Raw genomic sequence first — 25,957 nt, forward strand, 5'->3', positions numbered from 1 at the left:
CCACAATTTCCCCCGGTTCACCCCGCACCACTCTTACCGGCCCCCCTTGCTCCCCCCCTTGTGTTTTCCCAATCCCCCCATCGCTTCCGCACGTCTTCCCCGTCCGCTTCCCCACTACTCTTTCCCCACTTCCGCCCTTCATGAACCCTCCCGCGTTTTTCCTTCACCCCTAGTCGTTGCACCCCCGCCCTCCCTCGCTCCGCTTAATAGCACTCTTGCCGTTGCGCTTAGTAAGCCCCGTTCCCTGTCATATATCGCCTGCTATTCATGGCTGTCGACACTTTTGCGTCGACCTCAGCCCCTCCCTCTATCCCGCGCCAATCCTCAGAGACCAACGGCCAGGTCTCTCCCGAAACCGCCTCGCCGAATGTTTCCCCCCCCAGTGCCGCTACCATCTCTGCAGGAAATCCCCCGTACTCCCCGGTCACCCCCGCCACGATTGGCACCCCCGATCCGGATGCTGAGCCTCCGCTCGCCACCTCTTCCGACGATCACCTCCCCTTCAACCCAGACGAGGACGAAGCCAAGAAGGTGAACGCCCAGTACGATGCGGACACCGCCGGCGTCGAGTTTGTTGTTCTCAACGACGATGTTCTTACTAGCGTGTCAAACGCCACACTTGTCTTGCTGGACGGTTCTGATTTGGAGAGGCTCGCCGTCCTCTTCCAGTTCCCGCAGTTTCTAGAGCATTGCCCAGACGATACCTTGTCGCTCATGGTCCCGGAGATCTGTCGCGACGCAGTGCGTTGGAAGGAAGAGGTCCAGATGGCTGCAGCAGAGGCTTTATACTTTGTTGTTGGCATGCGCGTTCCAGAGTCTGTCGCAAAGAGAATCGTCATCGCCGCCTTGCGAATCATTCAAATGAGCGAGAGCGGTGATGTCTTTGACGCCTGGGGAGAGATTCTTTCCATGATGCTTCCGCAAGTTAAGCGAGAGGACGTTTTGCAACTTGTCGTCCCGGCCACTGTCGATCGCGCTTCGAGTCCCACGGTCGAGTCCCGTCGTCTTGCCGCAAGGATCATTGGTTCTCTAAATGACGCTCTGACCGCCAAAGAGCTCGAGGATCAGTTCCTCGGTCAAGCCCTGCGTCTATGTGATGACCAGGACCCCTCCGTACGCGCTATGATCGCCCAGTCTCTGGCTACCGTCGGTTCTAAGCTTCCGCTGCGCATATCGGAGAAGCAGCTCTGGCCAAAGCTTGACGCGCTTATGCGCGATGAAAACGCTCGCGTCCGCGCAGCCGCCATGCGTGCCGTTGCTAAATCTGCTGAGGCCCACAAAGTCGAGTCGAAGGTGTCACCCAGTTTTTCAACCATGTTACTTCCGACGTTTTTACATGAGTGTGCTAATGCTAGCAGCGTTGCTTCGTCAGATCTCCGCACGGTTGACGATGATACATACTTGATGCTGGAGATTTTTTCGGAGGTGTATGGCTATTTTTTGGTTGCTGTTCATCCTCTCTTCACGAACGAGGAAACTTGGAACATCGCGCTTAACGCTTTGCGCCGCATGGTCACTTGTAATGGACCTACTGTGCGCCACTGGTGTGCTTTTAATGTGCCCGCCGTCGCTTTTGTGTGCGGCGAAAAGCGGTTTGAGAAGATTCGAGGCGTTGTTCATGCGTTATCTGCAGACACTGACGTAGAAACCAGAGCGACGTTGGCAGCTGGAATTCACGAAACTGCGCGTCTGCTCGGCAATGGCGAGCTGAGGGAGGAAACCTTGACTGCGATTGCCAACTTGATGACCGATCAAAACCCGCAGGTGCGAATGAATTCACTGGCGTACTTTGCGCGCGTGCTCACGATGCTTGCCTCGGGTTCCAAGGAAACTGGACGAAGTAACCCCAACTCGAAGGATTCCCCAGCGCGAGAACTTTCCCCGGTTTTCGAATCGCTTGAGACGATGTCACATGACTCGTGGAGAACGCAGGAGCTGCTCGCCAAGCAAATTGATGAGTGCGCCAACAAAATTCCACAGGATATGCTGTGTGAGCATGTCGCGCCTCTTCTTTTCCAAATGGCTCGAGAATCAACTTACTTGGTGAGGAGAGCATCCATATCGGCGCTAGTTTCCGTGGTCCGGTACATCCCTGATGTAAGGAGAAGAGACCACATTTTAAAACACTTCCGGTCGGAATGGGCTCGAGGCAAGGTATATTGGACGCGGCTGGCTTATATTGATGGCAGCACAGTCGCGCTGAAGATTATGAGCCATAGGCTCTTCACTCACCTGTTTGCATCGGAGCTCTTGTCACTCTCCCGGGATAGAGTACCAAACGTCAGGCTTCGTTTGGCACGTCTCATGCCCGAAATTGCAGTTGCTTGTGGGTCAAAATCTGCTTTCAAGACAGCTATGGACTCTTTGTTGGCTGACGCAGACGAGGAGATTAAGCACGAAGCCGAGATGGCTCGCGATAAGATTGCAAAGATGCCGTCTCCGACGGCCGAGGCGCAAACAGAAAATGAAAAGAAGGAGGCAGCAGAACGCAAGTTTTTCATACAACGACAAAAGAAGAAAACCAACAGTGCGGCGAAAGATGGAAATTCAGATGGGGATCAGAACAAGAACCCTGAATTTAAGGGACCTATGCGTCGGAATGCGTCTTTCACGAACAGTCCCGATGGTGCGTCTGGAGCGAAACAGACAGTGGTCACTCACAGCGTTTTGGGTGCTGCTGGTGTGGCTCCGAATGAATCCATTCCATCGGCAAATCACCTGGCTGTGGGGGCTGTGCCTCCGGTAGGGGGACGTGAAGATAACGAACGGTTAGGCGCAAAGGGGAGCGAAAAACCCCGAGGAGAAAAAGGGCGGAAGGAGAAGGGCGGTAAGAGGGATCGCCCTACGTCAAGTAGGAAAAGGGGTAAGTTCTTTTTACGTTTTTGGTTGTTGTTCCAGGAGCAACACAATTTTTCTCTTTAAGTCTTTCGCGAACCAAGCTACTGCGCTTTAGCTGGAAGGCTCCAAGCTGACGAACAGATTCTAACATGTGAATGTGCGCCTCTTCTGTGCTTGTCGCGTTTGGCGCTTCGAATTGGGTATTTTCGTTGAACAGGCTCGTTGTTCAGAAAATGCTTTGGGTAGAAAGGAGATAGCGAGCAGATTGCAACTGGTTGGGTGCGGCAACGGCTATCTTCGACAACAGAGTTTTGGGGTCCGTCCATCCGAGACAGTTTATTGCTTCTTGCAGTCGTAGGGAAAGGTTTGGAGAGTGTACAGAGGTATTGCGCAAGTAACAGCATTTGTGGATGATGTTCGGGGGGTTTGTCCCATTGGTGGCCAACGTATGGCCTTGTGGAGCATGTTTTTGTATATTGGTGGTTAGCTCCGTTGTGGGACTCTCGTTTTTGTGTTTATGCGTGATACGGCTGTGCTCGGACCGAAGTTGGCAACCCCCATTCAGCAAAGCTCTACTTTCGTCTAGTTGTCGGACATGCTGTTTAAACCAATTTGGAAGAAGCCTATTCGGGATATGGTGAGCATCATGTCCTAAGTTTTCGTGTTAAGGTGGCGTAAACATGTAAAGCCAGACTCTGATCAATTCCAAACAGAGTACTGTAATGCCATGCTTTTATCTGAGGCAGTTTGTACATGTCTCGATTGTGGATCCTCGTCGCTGTCCGCTGTGAGAGACAATTCAGATTGGGCTTCAAATAATTAAAGAAAATCCATGACACGTGTGAAGTGATCCGTGGCACGTGGGAAAATTGATTAAATTTTTGAAAGGTGTTTATTCTGAGAGTTACGGGGTGGGTCTAATTTCCGCTGCAACCAAAAGGCACATTCTTCTCCGTGACATTCGATGCACCGGTGACAGTTCCAGGTTGCCCGGCATTCTCGAGACTGAAATTGACCGCGTCTTTCTTAAGTGCTATTCGTTGTGGTGGCGACACGGAAAAATTAGACACCTTTTGCTCCTCGCTCCCGGCGTTGCAAGTAGCTCAATTGTACTTACCGACTGCGAACAGTTCAAGCACGAGGGCTAGGGAATAATGGATGGTCTGAAAGAGCCTGCCCACACAGTCCCCTTATCCGACGACAACACTGATTCCCAGGGAGTTTCCTTGAAGCGGAACGAGGTCGCGAAAATTGCGAAGGCGGGCAAAGAAGCCGGGGGAGTGTCGAATGCGGCAAAGTCTCAAGTTGCTGGCATAGAAGAGCGAGATGCCGATGCCGATAGTGATCCGCAAGAAGAAAATGGAAGCAACGCGCTTTCTCTCAGTCGATTAGGAGCTGCAGTCGAAGAAATAGATGATAATATTGATGACGCCCTAGGCAACGCGGCTGACTCAATATGGAGCTTCGCAACATCTATGACGGGTAAGGTGACCCGAGTAGTGAAAGAAGGCGATTTCGAAAACCTGCGAAAGAATGTTTCGAGCCACTTGCGTCCCCTCGACGACATCGGCAGAGACCTGAGTACACACATGAGCGCGTTTGCCCCGAACGAAGAGGCGCTAGCCAACTTTACGGGCTCTGTCAAATCTGTTGCCGCCACAGTGCAGAGGAATGCACAAGCGATGGAGGCTGCGATATTGGCGAAAGCAAACATGGTAGAGTCTGATGAAGGTGATGTCGGGGAAGTTGAGAGGGCTGCTTTGCAGACCGACGGAGCAGCAATTGTTGCGATGAGTGATCCTGCAACTGGGCTGCTACCTCTCACTGCTGATAGGGGACAAGTGGATCCGGAGGATGCTATGGATGTCAATGAAGAAATTGCAAAGGTGGGAGAAACAATCACTAACTCAATTGTTGGACAGACGGTGGGGGATTTATGGACAGGCTTGTGGGGGCAGGCGCCAGGTCAAGAGGAAGGGGATCATGTCGATGCTAGAGAGGGTGTGCCGAAAACTCGTTTCGAGAAGCGCATTTTTACGTTGGAGGCAGATCCGGACACGTACTGCGAACCCGCAAAAGACCTTGATGCATTCGAACAATGGAGCAAGTCTTTCGTTCTCGATGACTTTGCCGACAGGTGCATTGCCATTCTTGACCGCCACGCGTCAATTGCGGAATTGTATGAAAGGGTTGTGCCGAAAATTGTGGAGGAAGACACATTTTGGATGCGCTTATTCTTTGCCAAAAATGTTCTGGAGAATGAGGAAGAGCGCAGGAAAAAGCTTCTAGAAAGGGCGGAAAACACGGTCGCAGAGGGAGATGATGAAGATGGCTGGGGAGATGATGATTGGGATGATGACACCCAGGTCCAAACAGAGCAGAATGTGTCCGATGAAAAAGGAGCAGGTGGGGTCGGTGAATCCTCTGTTCCTTCGGTTTCTCAGGAGAATCTACAAAAGGGGGGAGCTGAGGAAGCTGGGCCAAAAACTGGCCCTCAGGAAAAGAAACCGTCGACTGAAAAAGCGGATGAATATAAGGCTGCAGCCTCCAAGCCAACAACAACTCTGGAAGTTATCTCTACACCGGACGACGACTGGGGAGAGGATGATTGGGAGTAATACGTATCGACGATTGGGATGACACAAAACATGGTCATATGATTCACGAACTAATGACGCAGTTCTACACTATAATATTCCAGTCTTTACGCATCCAAACGTGGCGAGAGATGACGAGAAAACCGGTGCCCAATCCTGAGTACAAGCGGTCATGAAAACTCGTATGGTTCTCCGAGATCTATGTCTTCTTCCAACCGCACCTTTCGACGTAACTCAGCCCGTAATAGGCGCATTGTAATTGCCATGGAGTCCGCGATCTCCTCATACAGACGGAGGCATGGGGAAGCGTCTGTCTTTGTTCCTCCTGCTGCTTGACAGTCTGGCATAAGTCGGTGGAATATATGTGACAAATCAATTGGCTCGCCAGCCAAAACAAACAGTCTTTTGCCAACGCGGGGCACGGGCTTTTCAAGGGTGTTGGTACCAGGTGATTGGGGCATGACTTTTTCAATTCCTTCGTGATACAATGGTACAATGAGAGGTAGCCCTTGTCGCGCCTCAAAAGCCATTGCCAGAAGCTTACCAACACCCCTCTTTGCGTAGCCCATACCAACCTGGCGAATCCGCCCCTCTGGATAAATATGCACCCAGTCGCCATTTATAAGCTTTTCCGCCGCAGATCGAAGAAACGACTGGTGAATGCCGCCGCGGCGTTGTATCGGCATCGCCTTCCCAAGCCGCAGAGTACGACCGACTAAAGCGTTTTGAAAGCAAACATCTAGAGAGCAGAGACCCCACCTCAGCAGTTTAGGATTGAGAAGGATTCGGCTGGGGAGGGCGGCTGCCAACAAAAATGGATCGTCCATGACTGATTGATGGTTGCTGAACGTGAGCAATCCATGTGTATCTGATCTGTGCTCGATGGCATCATACAGAAAGTCCATTCGATAGAGATGTAGGTCATTAAGCATAGTCATCAATACTTTGCTGAACGAGCCAACAATCCCACTAATCATTGACGTGCCAAGGCCCCCATTCCCAGAAAGCGGGGGAGTGGGGACATAGGTATTGTTTTTCTGCCTTATTTTCTGGTCTTCTGTTTCTGTGATTCCGAACACTTTAGGATTCATGGAGACAAAATTTCGCCAAGCTTCCGGCGATCGGTCCCATCTGCCTTCCCATGCTGATCTACATGTTGCTTCATCAGGGATCGCAACGAAAGCAGCTTTTTGCGGCTGCGAAGCGTCCGTGCAGGTCTCGGTCGTTTGTGACCCAATGCTATCTTGCGTGTCGGAGCCTTGTGACTTGTCCACTTCTTTAGGTACACTCCGCGAATGGCCAAACAGTCTCCATCGCGCAGCTGCCTGCGCCGAGACGGACTGCGCCGACTGTGCAGAATCTCCCATATGACACTATCCAGTGAGCCCAAGCTCACTGCTGGGTATTCACGCTAGCCAGGTTCTTGCATGCAATGTCATCACAAGAGGCAAGGCTAAAGCTACAGGACAGCGGTGACATTCGCCAAGCGCTGTGGTCTGCAGTTTCTGACTACGCACTACTGTACCGATGGCGTATAAACGATGGTGCCGCATTTGGCCAGCACCAGCTGAAATTTTCTGTCTGTGTGCCATTCATTTGGGGAATAAAAATAACTGATTATTCTAGAAAGCGCTGAGCTGACTTTCGGATCAATACAAATAGGCACTTCTGAACTACAGTTTCGGCGTGCGGACAGGCCAGGCCACCACCTCCCCGACACACCGACCGTGCGAGGGCATCTTACGATTGCTTGCGACAAATTATTGACTGCGCTCAACATTCAACACAGAGCATCTTGGAGGACACACCTAACTTCTTTTCAAAATAGTCACGTCTTTGCATCAGTTCCAGATCTGCGTGGCACCTGAAAAAAGCTGAGACAGCTTCTGACCTCCAGCGAAATGAAGAATGTTTCACTTGCCGCAGCAGATTCACACATCTTGATTGCAAAAGACTCCGTGGAAGACGCAGATTACGTCAAAGCCGCAGACGAGTTTGCTAAAGCCATCACAATTTGCGAAGATGGGCTGCGAACGTTGTATGCCGCGCGTGCCAGTGCGCTTTCTGCAGCCGAACAGTTTGATGAATGTCTCAAGAGCGCAAAAGAAGCAACTCGACGGTTTCCAGAAGATGCATCATTGTGGTATTGGACGGGACAAGCTCTCTTTAACAAGAAGCAACTTGCGGAGGCGAAGAAGTCTTTCGAAAAGGCTGCGGTGCTTGAGGGTGTGGCCACTATGAAAATGTCCTACTTGGACTGGGCAAGCCGCTGCAATAATGAAGCGAAAACAGACAGCGACGAAGTAATGGAAACCGTTGATGTCACAGGAGGCTCTGCCCAGACCGTGCCTCGCAAAGCGACATCGAACTCAGCTACAACTCCATCCCCAGAAAAGGAAAACAACAGTGGTTCGGTGCCATTACCCAAGCCCAAGGTAGATCACACGCGAATGCAGTGGTACCAATCCTCGTCGCATGTCACTGTTGACATTTATGCGAAAGATGTTGATGGAGAACAAAGCGCCGTATCATTCAAGCCTTCCCATCTATCAGTGTGTCTGAAACGTCCGAACGCACCCGACTATATCTTGGATAAAGATCTACATGAAGACATTGTCGTAGACCAGAGCACGTGGACATTTAGTCGATTCAAAGTAGAAATTAGACTAGCGAAGGCCAACGCAGGTTCGACGTGGAAGGCCTTGGACAAAGAGGCACAAGTTCTCTCTGCTGTTGCACAAGCTGGTGCGGAGTCGAGACAACGAAGCAAAGCGCAAGAAGAACGGCAGAAGCAATGGGCATCTCTCACTGAGAAAGAGTTGGAAAACTACAAGGAAGATGATAGTGCCATGTCCCTCTTCAGAACTTTGTACAAGGACGCTGATGAGGATGTGCGTCGTGCCATGATGAAGAGCTACCAGGAGAGCGACGGTCAGGTCCTTTCAACCAATTGGGACGAAGTGAAGAAGAAGAAAGTCGTCTACGAAGGCAAGGATTAGATAGACGTCGCTTCCTTGTTTCTACCACAGGAACGTTGTTATACCGCTGTAAACATGGTCCTTGTGCAGCTCCACTCCTTTTTTAGGAAATGCCACTGAGAACTAGCGATTCCCTCAACGTCATGCCTGAGCCAACATGGAGAAAGCGAAATCTCAAATCGCTGTGGAACTTGGGCTACTGTACTCCCCTTTCAACGTAGAAACCTTACGTTGAAACCGTGGGTAAACGTCTATTTCTTTGGTAGCTAGACTCTTTATAAATTTTTTCTAAGGCTGGAACCGAATATAAAGCACTTAAGAGGCCATGTTTCAATGCTACTGGTATAAAATTAGCTTCAAGAAAAATGCTTACTGTAAACCGACTTTTTCTTTTGCACGCCTCTATGTGTGCCAATGAGTTGGTTTTCGCTAGAATCGACTACCGCGTGCTTTACCTGTAGTGATAGCCTTCTGGTTACAAAACACAGAAGTGAAATCGCGTGTTGCGTTGTCTAGAAAAAATAAAACCACTTTTGTCCTCATAATTACGAAATTTGCATAAATACACCCCACCCCAATGCGATAAAAGCACTTTTGACACTGCCTCGAGAAGCCGATAGGGCAACACCCATGGTACGCGCGTGCGTGAGCGCGTCTCTGAAGCCCCATTTCTATCAAACAAAAAAGCACTCCAAGTTATCCCCCAAAATGTGGGCGAAATGAGCACGAAAACCCATATTATACAGCATTTACTACCATGTAAAGTTGGCAGTAAACCGAAATAGTGACGTCGGCGCCTGGGATAGTTGGATACATAAGCAATGCACATTGTGTGTCCATAAAAAAACTTGGCATCGCAAGGAAAAATGCCTCGCGGAAAGCTACTGTCAGACCGCGAGAAGAGGCAGATTGTGGCCATGAAACAGGAGTGTTTGAGCGTTTGCCAGATCGCTCGCACGCCTACCAGGTCCCCAGGTGCCCTCCCCAGGTACCCTACAAAACTTTTTGAAGCGCCCAAAGCGGGTTGAAGGACGCAAAAGCACTCGCAACGGAACAAAAGAATTCTAACAAGCAAACGCGGCTTTTGCTGCAAGAGGCTAGTAAAAGAGAAAAATAATGCCGGGAGCTAAAGCTAAACCTCAACATTGGTGTGGGCGTCGGTCGCGTTCAGAACATACTTCGTGACGCACCGCATTTGAAGTACAAGCAAATGTTGACGCGTCCGTAGATGCTCCAGAGGCACAGGATGGCAAGACTAAAATGGAAAAAGAAGATTCCGGAGAAGATAAGCGCCTTTTCGCCTCAGGTAATCTTTTCGGACGAGAGAAAGTTTTAACCTGGATGGCCAGATGGGTTGGCACGCTATTGACACGACTTGAGGCGAGAAAAACAAGCCTTTTCGACAAGGCACCAGGCAGGATCATATTGGATGCTTTGGGGTGCGATCTTTTGCTACGGTACGTCTCATCTGGTCCGTGTTGAAAGTAGCATGGACTCTACGCTTACTTTGAGATACTAGAGAAGGAGAAAGACCTGATACTATTTTTTTGCTGAACCGCTCGGTGAAGAATGGACATTTCAGCAAGACGGGGCATCCTGTCATCGATCAAACTACACCAAGTGTCGTGCACTGAGGGGAAACGGTGGGATCCCCCTCGGCAGAACGCGCGCGTTCGGGGACGCTTTGGGGGTGTCGTCGGGGGACCAACCGTAAGGTGGCGGTACGCGGCCGGGCGCGAGGCTCAGTAGGGAATTAGATGGGTAAAAGGAATGGATCACACGCCCAGGAGGGCGGAGCGGTAGGGACAGGCTGGCGTGCACACTACAGTACGCGAGCAGGGGCGCGCGGTGTAGAGGTAGGTGCGAACCGGGAGAGGTAGATAGCTTGCGTAGTATAGCGGTAAGCTAATACAATGCGCGCGGGGCTACACCTCTCGTCCCAAAAGCTATGATTGTAGTCCGAAGACTTCGTGAGTATTTACTTACGGTTGCACGTCGGCTGTATACTGGCCGACGTCGGAGCTATTGTTAATTAACCTAAAATTACTAAATTAAACGGCGGTGGTGACCGGAAAACCCCTCCTGGTTACGAGGTATGACACCCATTAGACGTGCGGATTGTCACTTGCATACGGGGGCCTTGATGCCGGGTTACATGTGGCGACCGGTACACGTGGGCCTCGAAGAAGGAGTCGCGCTGGCCGGGGACAGGTGTGGCGAGAAAAAGATGAGGTGTGTCAGTGCACTACACCAAGAGTTGGCTTTCATCGAAACATGTTAAGTTATTGGGGTGGCCAGCGAAGTCACCAGACTTTAACATAATCCAAAATGTATGGGGCTCTCTTGTCCGCCTTTTTCACGGTCATGGACGTTAGTTTAGCACGCTGGAAGACCTCGCTGATAGAATCATAGATTGTTGGGGTTCTATTTCCGAAGAGTATCTGAATAAGCTCTACAAATCTATTCCTCGGCGCCTTGTGGAGGTACTAGAGAAGAACGGTGGCCTTACAAAGTATAAGCGCTTCATAATAAACATTGCAAGTTACTGTAGCCTGTGGTTTTTCGTGTTCATATGCTTAGAGCACCCCTATCGGTGCTGTGTATATGTAAATATTTGGCATATAGAGATACATATAGCCTCTTTCATCCCTATCGGACTGGTTATCTCCAAAAATTTGGCCTTTTTGGCTATATCTATCCCTATATTGGAAGCCGGATGGCGACAAATTTACTCATTTGACCATATAGAGACGCGAATTACATGGCGCCACTTGGCCAAAAGACCATAGAACAGTGTCAATGCAGTACCTCTCGTACTCGATACGCCGCACCCCTCGTACAGTATGCCCTATCAGGGCACTTCAATTTCAAATTTACTCCTAAACCGATAGTGTTGCGCACAGAAATGCTATATGCAAACGCAAAATTTTACACATTTAGCCACCAAATTTTGCCAAACCGATAGGGGTGCTCTAATTTCGCCCACATTTTGGGGGATAACTTGGAGTGCTTTTTTGTTTGATAGAAATGGGTTTCAGATTCGCGCTCACGCACACGCGTACCATGGGGGATGCCCTATCGGCTTCTCGAGGCAGTGTCAAAAGTGCTTTTATCGCAATGATGTGGGGTGTATTTACGCAAATTTCGCGCACTGTATGAGGACTAACGGTCCGATAAATACTAGAGCATAATGACCAAAAATCGCTACAGTATTTAAGTTAAGAGAGCGTAAACCTAAATGATTCTTTCAAGACATGTATTAAATTTTAAACATTATGATATGAAACTTTATGATATGAAACATTATGATATGAAACATTGTGATATGAAACATGATATGAAACATTATGATATGCAGCAGCCCGGAATGCCGACAAATCATCTAAGACCTCTCTGCAGCACAGAGTGCTAATGAGTTTTTTAATTCACACCCACTACAGTAGTCTCTCTTTGAAAGAATGACCCGCAAAAGAATATTCTTTTTAGTAGAATACATACACTGTTTCCCGTCCTGGGAATGGCCAAAACAACCCTATTTTCATGACATTTATTCATATATGACATAAGAATATAGTACAGTATTTCGAATGTCGCTTTATCCCATGGAGTACAGTATGTAGAAGGGTACTACGCTACCTTCATCAAAAGAGATCTCTCAGCTGCCAAAGTGCAAACGCAGAAGCAGACGAGAATTGATTCCTTCTGTTCAGGGGCCAGTAACCTTGCTGGACAAGCATCATAACTGCCGCCATAAGAATATTCTCTTTACATGAATAATAATGTCCTTTCCCGTCCTCATTCTTATAAAGAGAGATTACTGTACTGGATGTTATCGATAAACATCGATAACATGAGTTCTCAAGGCGGCACCATGGTAATGGTACTCACGTCATACTGTACAAGTTTTTCACTTCCGTGAGTTCGAAGCGGCGTCTCTGCAGTGTCGAAATCATAGCCCGTAGCGACGAAAACAAAAAAAAATACGTGTCGCCGACCCACTTTGGAAACAAAGTGCTCCCTCAATATCAATTTGCGGACACGACGAACTGGAGCTCACACTGGGGCAGCTCCTCCGCGCGCAGCAATAGGCCGATGTGAGTGTTTTTGAGAATGGCATATCTTCAGCCAAGCAGTTGACTGTCTTCCCGGAATAGTGGCGGCATGGACGCGGCATGGCAGCATAATGTTGCGGCATGGCGGCATGATGCCGCCATGCCGCCAAAAACTAGTCTTAGACTTTACCATACGTTCAGGCTCGAAATCGCCATTGTCGACATCCACAATTGCTCTAGCGTATGAGGATCTGATCTGCCCGCACATGCCGTACAGGATGAAAGAAACGTACAGTACCCTTGGTATGGTACTTATATTTAGTTTTGATTTCCTTTGAAAAAGTATTTTCAAATCCCTTTATTTAGGCGAGAACACTCAGTCATAGAAACGCAACGCTTTACTTCTGTCAGAAAAGGCGAAGACTAAGGTGACATACACAGAGTCTACGTGGAGCAGACGTTGCGTTTATGTGCTGACTTTCGCATGGTAGCCCCTGCATGCTTGCGTGCCAGTTATCGACATTCAAAGGTAGGAAAACCACGTTATTTCGCCTGTGCACGTCCGGTATTGCTCCATGACGCTAAAATCATCTGCTCTCTTTATTGATCTATGATCTACATGCGAAAGAATATTGAAAGTCTTCCATATACCCGTGACCCAATAACGAGAAGGAGCGTTTCAGAGAGACCGACTATTCAGGACAAAGTATGTGGAAATTCCTGTATTCAGCCTGGAGCGAAAGATAGAGATGGAAGGAATCTCGCTGTCTTGGTCTTGTAACAGGAAAACAATCCTCTCTATCTCTATTTTCTTTTACAAGACGAAATACTCTTGGACGGCGACAACAAAAATGGTTACAGTATCGATAATTGATTTCTTTCCCATGACATTGCAGGGCTTTTGCAGAGACAACCCCCTTCATATGCGGAACCACTGTATCGATATTCTACATAATCGGTCTCAATCTACGGATCTGTATAGCTTTGTGTGTTTCTGATTTCTTGCTTCGACAACGGTGGTTACTGCATTTCCTCAACGATGTTCATGGACCTAATAAGAAAACAGTAATATGAGCGCTTGCATTGATACGGTACTACTGCATGTTGACACAATTGATACATCTGAGATCAGCATGGTCTGATTAGAAGTTTCAGACTGACAGCCTCGAGGCATTTACCTCACGACATATATGCATATATGATACAGTTATGTATCGCTGTTATTTGAGAGGGAATAATCGCATTCACATACTGCTACACTTCTGTTTTCTTTCTTCACCTTTCACTTGCATTGAATTTTACCTTCTGCGGCAGTCAGAAGCCCCACCGGCATCAGGCTGGCACCAGAGCGGCCGTTGCTCTTCCTAGGAGTATCCGTACAGTAATTGAGGGGACAGCCGGCAGGAGATCATTACAAGGGTCGTGGCAACCTGACATATCAGGCATAGCCGCCTTAGGCCACCTAGAGAGGACCACTGGTGGACGAGACCCTCGGGAGCGGCCCAGGGACGACCTCTGGAAGGGGGGCCTGACACCGAGGACCAACCCGTTGTTGGGCCTAAACGCACTTTCCGTGGATGAGAGCGTATGACCGTATACGATGCGGAAGCCATTCCGGAGAAAGTGACGGCCGGGGCCACGGCTATTAGGGGGTGCATAGGCGGCAGGGTCCATGTACGGGGCTATCCCGGGACCATGAATATGAAAGACCGGGTACCAGGATCCATGGAATACCTACGCTTCGCTTACAACGAGATCCTACGTAAGGCCCCACAGCTACTCACTGCTTTGCTTTAAAGTTAGATTAATACCTTGTACAGTTCAGTATGGATAACTTTGGAATCTGTTACAATATAAAAGGGCAACGACTGACTCAACTCAGTCGGTTCAGAGGTCGACACAGTCAACAACAATACTTGAAAAGCTCGAATCACGTTTCTTCGGCATGCGTGGTTCTATGCCATGGACGAAAATAGCATTCTTAGTTTTGGGACCTCAGCAATCCAAGGTGGCGTAAACATGCGTTGCTCCCGCTGTAGAGCAAATGCAACAGACGCATATTCTGTATTCTGACAATAACTTTTCACCCATTGCTGCTCTTTACACGCTACGTGTTGGCAGTCAAGAAGTGTGACCTATTGATCTTATTCCTATGCAGAGTCCACGAGACACCTTACTGGCTGGCAGTGAAAAAACAACTTATGAGGAAGAACCGGACGCAAACTGTTTTAAAAGCTTCTCATGGCTGGAAAAGATGCTGGAATCTGAGCATCGGACACTATATGGTTCTTTGCAGATGTGAATGGAAAATCAGATGCACCAGTTCTTCAAAAAAGCTACGGTCAGGCCCTGTAGAATGGTACAGGATGCCAGGAAATTATTGTGAACTACAGCAGTGAACGTAGTGCCGCAGCCACGCAGATGCGCAGACCATTGGCGATGTCGAGCCTGAACGTATGGTAAGGTGTATGACTAGTTTTGGCGGCATGGCGGCATCATGCCGCCATGCCGCAACATATTGCTGCTATGCCGCGTCCCATGCCGCCACTATTCCGGGAAGACAGTCAACTGCTTGGCTGAAGATATGCCATTCTCAAAAACACTCACATCGGCCTATTGCTGCGCGCGGAGGAGCTGCCCCAGTGTGAGCTCCAGTTCGTCGTGTCCGCAAATTGATATTGAGGGAGCACTTTGTTTCCAAAGTGGGTCGGCGACACGTATTTTTTTTTGTTTTCGTCGCTACGGGCTATGATTTCGATACTGCAGAGATGCCGCTTCGAACTCACGGAAGTGAAAAAACTTGTACAGTATGACGTGAGTACCATTACCGTGGTGCCGCCTTGAGAACTCATGTTATCGATGTTGATAGTGGGTGTGGATGAAAAACTCACAGTGCTTCAGTGAGCTTTTAGATGTCTTGTTGGCATTCGGGCCGCTGCATATCATAATGTTTCATATCATAATGTTTCATATCATAATGATTAAATTTTGATACATGTCTTGAAAGAAGCATTTAGGTTTACATTTTCTTCAACGGGTTTTCCTTGTAGAGAGTCTCTCTTGAGACGCACACCGTAGCCCCGCTCACTGAGAGTGGCAGAATGATCATATTTTTCCAGAATGCCTATCGAGCTGGCGCTGCCATTTAGACCAGCCTCCTTAATTTAATTCAGTTTTATTCTTCTTTTTATTCAGTGTCGTTTTGAACGACCCTTAATCTGCTACCCAAAGAACCAAGTCTGACCAACTTGAAGAAGGCAACCAAAAATGAAAGTGAGCCTGTGCCAGGTCCAAAAGCAAATCTGAGTACCTTTCTTTTCGCTACAGAGTTTTGTCGCTGCACACGAGGGTCTGGGCTGACAGCGCGATCTCAGTCCAAGCTGAGACGAGGGAAAACGTTGTCAGGTAGCGGAAGCGGTGGTGAGTGTAGAGACGCGTGGGGGATCGAGGCCCTACGCTTCGGCGCAGGTAGGTTCCCTCTTACCCTCGCTAGATCGAGAGAGGTGGTAGTCGCAGGTATATAATCGGATGGCGGCGCTCGTGGCTGATTTCAGCCACGAGCGCCCTTTCAAAAGCCACGAGCCGAAAGGCGAAAATAGAGTGGTGTCCAATACTGTACAGGTACTGTATAGATACTGTACAGAGTTGCCGGCTCCACTCCATCGACAGTCCCCCCTTTCGCTGTATCTCGTCCGATAAATGCGACTCCTTAGCGCTTTGAGTCTCAAAAGGAGTCAAGATGAGCACCCATATTCGCTTCTTCAATGACGGAACCGGTTGCATGTGCACTGCAAATTTCAGATGAGAAAAAAAATTATCTGAACGCTCGTTAAAATATCAGTATAAATGCGGACCAGAATTCGGGGTGCAAATATTTTTCTCATCAACCAGCTTTGTTCTTTCCATTCGACAGCCCGATGGCTCAACTTGGATTCTCATGCTTAAGCTCTAGTTAACTTTTAAATCATCCTTCTGGGTGACGGCTCTGTGTCGACGTGGTGTGAAAGCTTGCCTTAACTAGTCCCGCCTGATAAGTTCACGAGGAGTTTTATACCTGGCGGGGCACTCTCTGGCATTAACAGCTGATCACCCGAGCTCACAATGCACATTTGTTCGTGATGCAAGTTACACAGAGTCGGGCATCTGAGAAATTCCACTGGCGAGGGTGGGCGAGGGTGTCTGAGATGGTCTCTCTGACAATCAATTGTTCCGGTTTGATCTCTAATGTAGATGTATTTAGAACTTTCAATAAACTACGTTGTTTTATTCTTTTTGTGAGACTGTTGCGAATACTCTTTCTCGGGTGGCATCCGTGTGAATCCTGGACACGTGTGACGGAATAATTCGAATCTGGACGAGCCATCCGTCCTGCACTGTCAGCTCTGAACAAAAGCGTTCACCGCCGTCCTGGCGGACACTGTGAGTCGCTCAAAAGGACGCGGTACAGTCTGTCGTCACTTTCCGAGGGGGTGCGATCTTTTCGAACCAGACAACGCCTCTGAGCAGGATACGCAATGTGAGCGGTGACTTGGAGAGAGGAGGAAAAGGCGCGGGCTTGGAGGCTGTCAAGCGGACAGGGGCGCGTAGGGATCAATTGGGCGCGGCTATTGTCTACAAGTAGAGCACAAGTCTGGGAAGAATGCAGGAGGGGCATGGCAACGGGAACGAAGGGAGAGCTTGCACTGGTGGCGATTGTGAGGCCGGAAGGACTGGAAAGTCGGCTATTATCGTTGTGTAGGAATCATCTCTAACTATTTGTTTGTACGTTCTCGCTGTTCATTGTGACCCATTCGTGCTGTCCTTGAAGATAGGGCTGATAAAGCACTGTTTCTGTTTGATTATCACGCGCCGCAGGTGGTACCTGCAACAAGACCATCTGCAATATTATCTCCAGACCGCACAAAAGCAATATCATCAATCTCGAACTGGCGATATCCTTCACGCGCTCCTTCACGCGCGCAAACAATATCGAGTATTAGTCTCTTTTCCTGTGCCGCTTCCTTTTCTGATGATGTCGAAGAGGCTCTTGATGTCTGTGAGCAACTTTACAGCAACTTTTTCCTTCCAAGTAACTTCTCCAATTCTTCGTCAGTGTATACGATGCATCGAACAAATCACTAAATGAAATAAGCTCGGCCGCGAGTACCGATCTTGTAACACGTCTAGCCTTATAGGACCTGTACATGATTGGTGCAACACTCGAGGACGCATCTGCGAGAAAAACGATATATCCGAGCTGTGATGTTTGGTCACGATTAGAGACAAAGGATGCATCAGAATATCCTACGACTTTGATTGTGTTCTTTTGCAAGTTTGGGAACCTGATCCTGACAGTTTGTTCTGTAGAGTACTTGATTACCCGGTTTGTATTCTTGGCAATTGTTTGACGCTCTTCCGTAAAATGTTCTCTCGTAATCTGCCTGAGTTGCGATATTTCGAATATGCAATCCGGTCGAGTATGCGAAAGCCACATGAGCTTCATTCGGACAGAGGCAAATGCAGAGAAATTACAGTCGTCCGGGAGCAGTCGAAGCTGTCTGGCGTATTCGACTTGATCAAATTGCAATGTATTTGCTGGATCTTTCGATATCAGGAAACCAGTAAACCGGAAAGGTATATTCTGATCCTTGGCCATTTCGAATCGCTTCTTAGTGAGGGCGCAGAGTTTATGGAACCCGAGATTTCCAGTTCGTAGCATATCGTCCACATAGTTCGCAGAAAGTCCTTCAAGATGTCCCTCGGTAATGCGACTGTAGCATCCGAGGTCAGTGCGGAGCGTCTCCATTCCTAGATCCTGTCGGTGGTGCGCATCTAGGGTGTCATGCCACATGTCCCCTGATTCCCCAAGGCCGTACAGGCCTTGTAGGAGAAGCAGTGCCTCATTGTTTGACAACTCAAACTCAGGGGCGGCATTACGAATGTATATTTTGCGAGCGAGGGGCTTTGAAGATTGGAGATACGCTTGTGTTACGTCGGAGGACCAAACCTTGAAGCCATAGATCTCGGCCCATGCTATAACGTGACGTACGGTAGAGGGTTGTTGCACAAGAAGCCTTTTCAGCTTATCCCTGTGTCCACCGGCAACGTAACGTGCTTTCCATTTCACCTTATCATCAACTCTGGACCTAATTGATAACACGAAACGCGCGGATAGGACGTTGGCATTGGGAGGAATTTCTTCTTTGAGGATGACTTTGAATGTGCCTCTTCTCATGAGCTGATGTATTTCCGTGCGCTTGGCATTTGACATTTGCGGGCTGAGGCACCGTGGGTCTCCTCTTTTTAAGACTTCTGTCAAGAGCGTGTAGTGACTATTAGGAGATGAAGAAGAGTGTCAAAGGTGTTGTAATAGGACACGGGATGCGTCATCAGGACTCAGGGAAGGTTTCCCCATGCCTTAATTGAACAGACGAGCCGCTCCTATTTTGCTATCTTGGAGGAAGACTTGTTTCTTTTCTCGGTCAAGAGCCAAAATTGGAAACCGCCCGATCCACTCTCCAATGCGGTTCTCGACTAACTTTTCACGCCATAGTAGCACGTGCTGTCCAACTTCGGAAACGTAGTTCGTAGCTCTTGGAACTCGATGCCGGAGAGCGGGTACGCGTTGTACCCGTAGCTTAGCCATTTCTTGCTACATCTGCTTACGTGCAGTAGTGGCAACTCTAGCGCGACTTGCAAGAGATGCTCGTGGGTCTGCCACTTCGGACAGAGTCTTCGTTGATGGATATGCGCCAAAGACAAGCGCGGATGGAACGATGCCATCGGGTCCGAGGGTGTCGTTTATTGCTTTCACAGCCATGGAGACGAGCGTTGACGCGGAAGTAGTCGGGTGGTCAATTCTTAGTTTCCGAAATGTAGATCGGAGAGGATGGTGGTACCGCTCTCCAATACCGAGACTGGAGTGTGCTCGAATACCTGTGCGCTGAACTTCGACCTTGCTCGACGCTCCGATGCTGGCGAAGAGTTCTCCAAAAGCAGATCCCTGATCAACGAGAATCTTGTGCGGTAGGCCAGTGTACACAGTCGCCCAGCACTAAAGGATGGTTGCCCAAAGTGTTTCGGTCGACACGTCCGGCACAAATTTTGCGGCACTGAAGTGCGTTCCTTCGTCAACAAGATGGAGCACCGGACGGTTGCTGAGATACATGATGTCGACTATGAGTCGGTCGTTGAATTTTACGTTCTCAGAACCGAAGGATACTTTGAAGCGGGTTGGGGCGGGATGTCTTCGCAGGCACGGATCGCAACGGCGTGTCAGATCCTTGATAGTGTCCAGAGTGGAGGCGTCCAAGTCTTCTGGTTTTGTTTTCTCAGTGGTTTGTGGATCCACAACTTTGTCACCCATCCGCTGACAAACTCGAATTTGTCAGCGGATGGGTGACATAACTGCTGATGCAACTTTCGGAGTTGTATTTGAGAAAAGTAGCAAGAGGACGCAAGGGACATCGGGGTGTAGATGTGTTGTGAATATCGCTGAAGGGGAACGCTCCACAGCGTGTCGGTGAGCGCGGAAACGTGTTGTGTTCGCGATTGCAAAACAACGCACTTGTGCAGTTTATTAGTCACGGTATTCGGCGTTAGTGACTGCTGATCCATGACGTCAAGGCCTATGAGTGCGGGAACTTCAGCTGTCACGACATCCAGGTGTCGCATAAACACCCCCACACGGAGGAGCGGTGTTTGCGGCTTGTTCGGCGGAAGACCCTGGATCGGCAGTAGCGAGGACCTTAACCAACCAACGTCACCTGGCACGGGCCGGTAGCGGGTGGTAGAACGGTGTTGGCGGGGACGCCCGCGTAGGCGAGCGGATCGACGCCTCGACGCCCCGGAGCAGTACCGGTTGACGATCCGGTACCGACGGGCGGAGACGGATCCGAGCTCGCCGGCAGTCGCGCTCGTCCACTACCCGCGTAGTGGTAACTAACGCTCGCGGAACGCGGGTGCGAGTGGTAGAATAAGCTGGGTGGTCGACCGTCGATGGAAGGTTGCCTCCCTGCGGTCCCCTCCGCCAGCGGTCGCTCCCTTTATTTATTTTACAAGTTAATTAACCGTCTACAGTACAGTACGGACGGTACTGCAGTCGGCTTACCGTATACAGTGCGGGCCGGCCCGCACTGCAACGCTGTCAGCCTTCGGGGCTGACAACACACGTGTGCTACACGTGGGGTACACGTGTTGGGGCGCGCACGCTGTAAGGTCCGTATCTTACAGCGGTAGATCTAATTCTAAATCTAATATGTAGTCGTCGGCGGATATGCTACACCAGGGAGATGTAGATAGGAGGTATTCCGGAGGGCGTGGTCAGAGGTAAATAGACTGGCCCGAGTGCCTGAAAGACTTCATCGGCGAATTTGAACTTCTTTGGAGACTTACGTAGGTGCGGGGACTTCCGTTTGTTTTTCGCAAAGATACGCCTCAGTTCTGGTTGGCCGATGACAGAGGTCGGGGCACCCGTATCAATGCAAAAACCTGGGGTTTCCACTTCCGGTGATGGCACGGATGATACGAAGACCTGAGAGACAACGCAGTAGGTGTCTGCAGGTTTGCGGCGTGGTACGGCTGTGCGGTGCCCAATGAGAGATGAACTGTGGCGACGATGTAGAAGGTGGACGTCGGACTCGATAAGCATGAGCTTGTTACTTTCGTCTTCAGATTCGCTCACCTGTGCCGGATGATCTGCATCATCGTCGGCGGTGTGTCTTGAGTGATGCGTTTCTTCAGCGGTAGCGGTAGTGGTTTTTAATCCAGAATTTCTTGCAGATCGGCAGCAATTTCTTGTACGACATGCACAGCTGGAACTCCATTGCGAATACGGCCTCGGATTCTTGACATAGCATTTCCGGTGCGGCAATTGCGGCGGAGATGATCATCAGCCCCGCAGCTACTGCAGCTTAAAATTTTGTTGTCCCGACCGATCGGGGTTTTCCTGGGCTGAAAAGATCGACCAATGGAACGGTTGAAATCACGGCGAGGTGTCTGGCGTCCAAATCGTTGGTAATTGGCTAGTAGCAAATTTGAAGTGTCATGTTTGGACTCTTCTTCATGCAACTGAATACGTTCTTGCAAAGCCGTGACAAAGATGAGGAACGTAAATTTCAGGGTTGTGATCTGACGTCTTGCGCGGGATGCCCAAGGGTGTCCCACGACTGCTGCTCTGAGAAACCTTGTCTTGTTGGAATTGTTTCAGGCATTGCGGGGCCAAGGAGTTAATATGATCAACTAGCCACGTCAGGCCTTCAGAAGTCGTTGTAATATCTTTTTCAGACATGAGCTTCTCGATTCTTAGTTTTTCCAATTCAGACTGCACAGGGAGTTGGCGAGCATCCGAGTCATATTCTTGCCTCATCAGTTCACAAAGTGTGTCATAGCTCATATTGTGGTCTGCGTTTTGGAAAATGTGAGTCCGAGCTGGACCGGAAAACGCATTTATGAAAGCAATGCCTTTTGTACTGGTGAAAACTGCTGTTGCATTGCCCAAATGTTGTAGTCCCTTATCGTGAAGTCGATAGATTCCGATATTTTTCCAGAGAATTTGCTGTCACGAAAGTATTGATGCACCCCTGTTGCCTTTTTCGGGTCGTTAGGGGTTATGTGTTGGGCGATATCGGGCTCTTCATGTGAAAGAGAAGGTCTGTTATTCTGTCGGTTTGGTGAAATAGTACGGATGAATTTCTTAGACATTTCTTGCGGTCATCGAGCCTATTAGGCGTACTGTCGGTTTGAAATTTGGGAAAGCTGATATTGATAGTATCTGCGTTGTCGTGATCTGCTTCTTTTCCAACCGGGACGTGTTTGGCGATATTCGTCAGAATTTTGATGTGATTATGACAGCGATATGCCACCAAAATGTCATGGAGTGACTCAATAGGTAGCTTCAAGGCATTACCAAGCCAAATATGGTTCATCAGTGTGGTACATTGGATATGGCATCGTGTTGGGGTGTCACAGGTGTACAGGTGGCAGTCGTGGATCTCATTCTGGATCCAACCGTTTTGCTGATCCAATCATAGAGTGGAGGCTGTAAGCCCTCCTTACATTAGTCATACTGTAATTATAGTACAGTGTCACCGTCGGTACTTTACCCAACCAGCCGGTGCCAGCTTCCCCCCTCGTAAAGTAAGCATTACCCGGCAGCCTTGGGCCTCTGGAGCTATCACGACTAGCGTCTGGTACGCCTCCTCGCCAGGTTGTCCTCCTTTGTTTGTTTCCGCCCGAGCTTGGGTGTATGTTACCGACCTCGTTCGCGTTTCTTAATTCCTTTATTGTTTCTATCGGTTCGCTATCCTTACGGGTAGTCCTATTCTACTCCTCTTTCTATCTCTACCTCCTCTACCACAGCGCCACCGGTCTACGCTGTTGCGATTCACACTTCGTTGTCCCTCGACGGGACTGGTCTCCCAGGAGAGACTCGGGCCGACGAGCCCGGGTCTGTACCCCGATCTGTACCGGAAGATTGGCCGTACCACAATCAGTGTCTTGTCAGCTCGAATGGTTGTGTCAAATTTTTTCATCATCTCGTTCGGAACGGTCAACACCTCATAAAATTCAGAAACTTGTCGGAGAACCATCACAAGTAAGCAAGGTTCGCTGAAGCATTTTGTCGAAAAAAGAGAGCCGTTCGTAGGAACCAAAGAAGTAATATGCTCAGATATGATTTCTTTGTCCTCATCTTCGTCAAGGGGATAGCATTCCAAAACAGATTTAGCAGCTTCGATTAGCTGCCTGCTGATGTCGGATTTCGGTGAAACGGTGGTACATCGACGGATTAGCTTGTCGTGTTGAGCCTTCTTTTTTTCGGCATGTTCGAGAATTGGATCGACAGGGCTTTGGAGCTCTGCGATGTGGTCGTCATTTTCCAGAATCGTGTAACAGCAAATCCGGATTGTTGCTGCACACGAGGGTGTGGGGTGACAACGCGATCTCAGTCCAAGCTGAGACGAGGGAAGACGTTGTTAGGTAGCAGAAGCAGTGGTGAGTGTGGAGACGCGTGGGGGATCGAGACCCTACGCTTCGGCGCAGGTAAAAGTAAAGTGACGTTAGTCAGTGTTTACTTAGTTCCCTCTTACCCTCGCTAGATCGAGAGAGGTGGTAGTCGCAGGTATATAATCGGACGGCTGCGCTCTTGGCTGAAAGCCACGAGCCGAAAGGCGAAAATAGAGTGGTGTCCGGTACTGTACAGGTACTGTATAGATACTGTACAGAGTGGCCGGCTCCACTCCATCGACAAGTTTAGCCATGTTCTTTTTTCATGCATCCATGTTGAATTAGAAATCATATTGTACTTACTGTATGCTGTACCATCATGAAACATGAAATTCTTTTACGTGCAGGCCGAAGCGCGGGCCACCTCCATTGGCTATATCGGAGCGCCATTTCTATGCGCAACGGTGGACAAACAAAACAAAACTACAAAAAAAGGGAAACAACTGCAAAAGGTAAAGTTCCCGGCGAGGCTCGAACGCAGGACGGGTGAGTCTCTCCATTGCCCCCCACTTGTTCGAACCCCTGCCCCCTCCAGTTTCTCAAATTGACCGGTGTACCGGTCCGCCGAAAATCGGAGTATTTACACTCCAAGTTCCAAGCTTTAGCCAGCGCGATTCCACGGTCCGCAGTGGCGGATGCTGACAATCTACGCACGCACGCTCGCATTATCCGCTCCGCTCTACATCTACAAGCCGACGCCTCGCTCCCTCTTCTGGACTGGCACTTTGTGCCTCTTGCGTTCGACACCCTGGGCGCTCCCAGCGCCCGCTCTACATCTGTCCTCGAGTCCCTCTCCCATCAAATTGCCATCCGCACCGGTACCAACTTTGGTACTGCAAAGTCTCGTCTCTCTCAGCGTCTTAGTTATGCCATATGGTCAAGCGTTGCCTCAGCCACCCTCGCCCGCATGCCTTATCATGGCGCGGCCTTATCTTGTCCGGCCCAAGTGTGAGTCCTTGAAGCCTGCCCTATGATATGGCATCGGCCTCCCCTTGATTAGTGAAAATAAAGACACACACATGATTAGTGAAAATAAAGACACATACGGTCCGCGCTGTAAACACTGTAATGATCGATTCAATGCCCAATCAAAAGAGAGGGGCATGTGTCGCAAACGGGTTGGTAGGGTGGGGAATAGAGAGAGGCATACCAGACTGTCCTGTCTGGTAGGCCGCCTCTCGCCCCTCAAATACGAAATGTTGGGCCGGGGTCCTGGCAACTTTCCCGCCATGTGCGACGGCGGCCGTAGATACGATCATAGAGATCCGAGATCCAATTTGGGAGTCTATCTCATCTTAATCATACGCATCGTGTAATGCCAACCAACTTGGCCATCCTTGCTATCCAGTACTTACACGTTTCATCCGCATAAACATTACGTCTACACAAGACGAAACAATCCGAGTAAGCGACGCGAGCGACGTGTTCACCTGGAGCTAAAAACGACGGCCGCTGTTAAACAACAGCGGGACAAGCGGGCGCCATGTGCGCAGTGGGCGGCCCGAACATCCAAAGCGACGCAGCAGATACGCGTATTGTGCGGTCGATGAAATATAAGGATGCCATTTCGGAGCTGCGTGGTCCCCAGCCAAAACGATTTAGTCGCACTTCGAGCGGAAACCCGAGTAAAACTTATTCAGTATGGGAACCGATTCGCAGCAATGAGATGTACACTTCCCGCCGGATGGAGCAGAAACGTCGAGAATGTGCAACACATTGTGTAGAGCCCGTGTGAGTGACCCGGCCACAGGTTGCTGACGTTCACCATCGAGTGCGAAAAATCGCGGATGCGAGCCTCTACCATGGCCCTATCGAAGCCACAAATCCAGTGGTGAGGGAAGATCAGAAAAACGGGAGTAGCTCACCAACGGAACTCGGCTCGCGGCTTGACCCTTGACGACAGATAGGCGAGCTGTGAGCGTATTCGCGTCAATTTCCACATTGGACGTTTGCAGCGAAATGAGTGAACTCTCCTGAACTCCGTTCAGACAAAACGAAAACACACAGATGGCTGCGTCACGCAACAGAGTAGATGAGGTAGTCCCCATTCCAAGGCCCCAAATGCGCTGCACAGTTGACGCTGAAACTCCCAACCGTACGGATTCCTGAGCGAACTGACTCTCTTCCCATCGCTTGTAGGCTCGTACGACGTGGTACACGAACGGAAATGACGGAACCTGCTCTCCTGTCAATGCTAACTGCATCTGTCTGACAGCGCTGAAATACTGCGGTAATTACGCGCTCCCGACAGCCGGGCGCCCTGCTTCTCGTTCATTTGCCAACCATTCCGCGTATGCGATGAGATGGGCTTCTGTCACTGGTAGGAGCGGGCGACCCTCGGCAGAACAAAATGTGACCCAAGTACGCCATTGTGCGTTCCTGCTTGATACTGTACGATCACTCCACGCGAAATCCCCTAAGAGGCGACTGGACATTTCTATTACTGGCGTTGGGGCGATGGAAACAAGGCGGCAGAGCGCCGCGTCTGCGAGAGTCATGCGCTGGGCTG

At 49.6% G+C, this 25,957-nt stretch overlaps 4 protein-coding genes; 3 read left to right on the top strand and 1 right to left on the bottom strand.

Moving 5' to 3' along the window:
* Positions 1-267: 267 nt before the first annotated feature.
* Positions 268-3,592, top strand: CHC_T00007445001 (hypothetical protein). XM_005711047.1 is given in 3 exon segments: positions 268-2,863; positions 3,056-3,084; positions 3,085-3,592. The coding sequence occupies 2 exon segments, from the start codon at positions 268-270 to the stop codon at positions 3,082-3,084; spliced, it is 2,625 nt and encodes an 874-aa protein (XP_005711104.1). The 3' UTR covers positions 3,085-3,592.
* A 1,036-nt stretch (positions 3,593-4,628) lies between these two features.
* On the top strand, positions 4,629-5,456 carry CHC_T00007446001 (hypothetical protein). The gene has a single exon (XM_005711048.1). The coding sequence runs from the start codon at positions 4,629-4,631 to the stop codon at positions 5,454-5,456; it is 828 nt and encodes a 275-aa protein (XP_005711105.1).
* Positions 5,457-5,462: 6 nt separating this feature from the next.
* CHC_T00007447001 (hypothetical protein) lies at positions 5,463-6,802 on the bottom strand. XM_005711049.1 is given in 2 exon segments: positions 5,463-5,605; positions 5,606-6,802. The coding sequence occupies 1 exon segment, from the start codon at positions 6,800-6,802 to the stop codon at positions 5,606-5,608; it is 1,197 nt and encodes a 398-aa protein (XP_005711106.1). The 3' UTR covers positions 5,463-5,605.
* A 534-nt stretch (positions 6,803-7,336) lies between these two features.
* CHC_T00007448001 (hypothetical protein) lies at positions 7,337-8,533 on the top strand. XM_005711050.1 is given in 2 exon segments: positions 7,337-8,434; positions 8,435-8,533. 1 exon segment carries the CDS (start codon positions 7,337-7,339, stop codon positions 8,432-8,434), a length of 1,098 nt encoding a protein of 365 aa, XP_005711107.1. The 3' UTR covers positions 8,435-8,533.
* The last annotated feature ends 17,424 nt before the right edge of the window (positions 8,534-25,957 follow it).

The sequence above is a fragment of the Chondrus crispus genome, genomic scaffold (genome assembly GCF_000350225.1).
Source record: "Chondrus crispus Stackhouse genomic scaffold, scaffold_74, whole genome shotgun sequence".
In the NCBI taxonomy this organism is placed as follows: domain Eukaryota; phylum Rhodophyta; class Florideophyceae; order Gigartinales; family Gigartinaceae; genus Chondrus; species Chondrus crispus.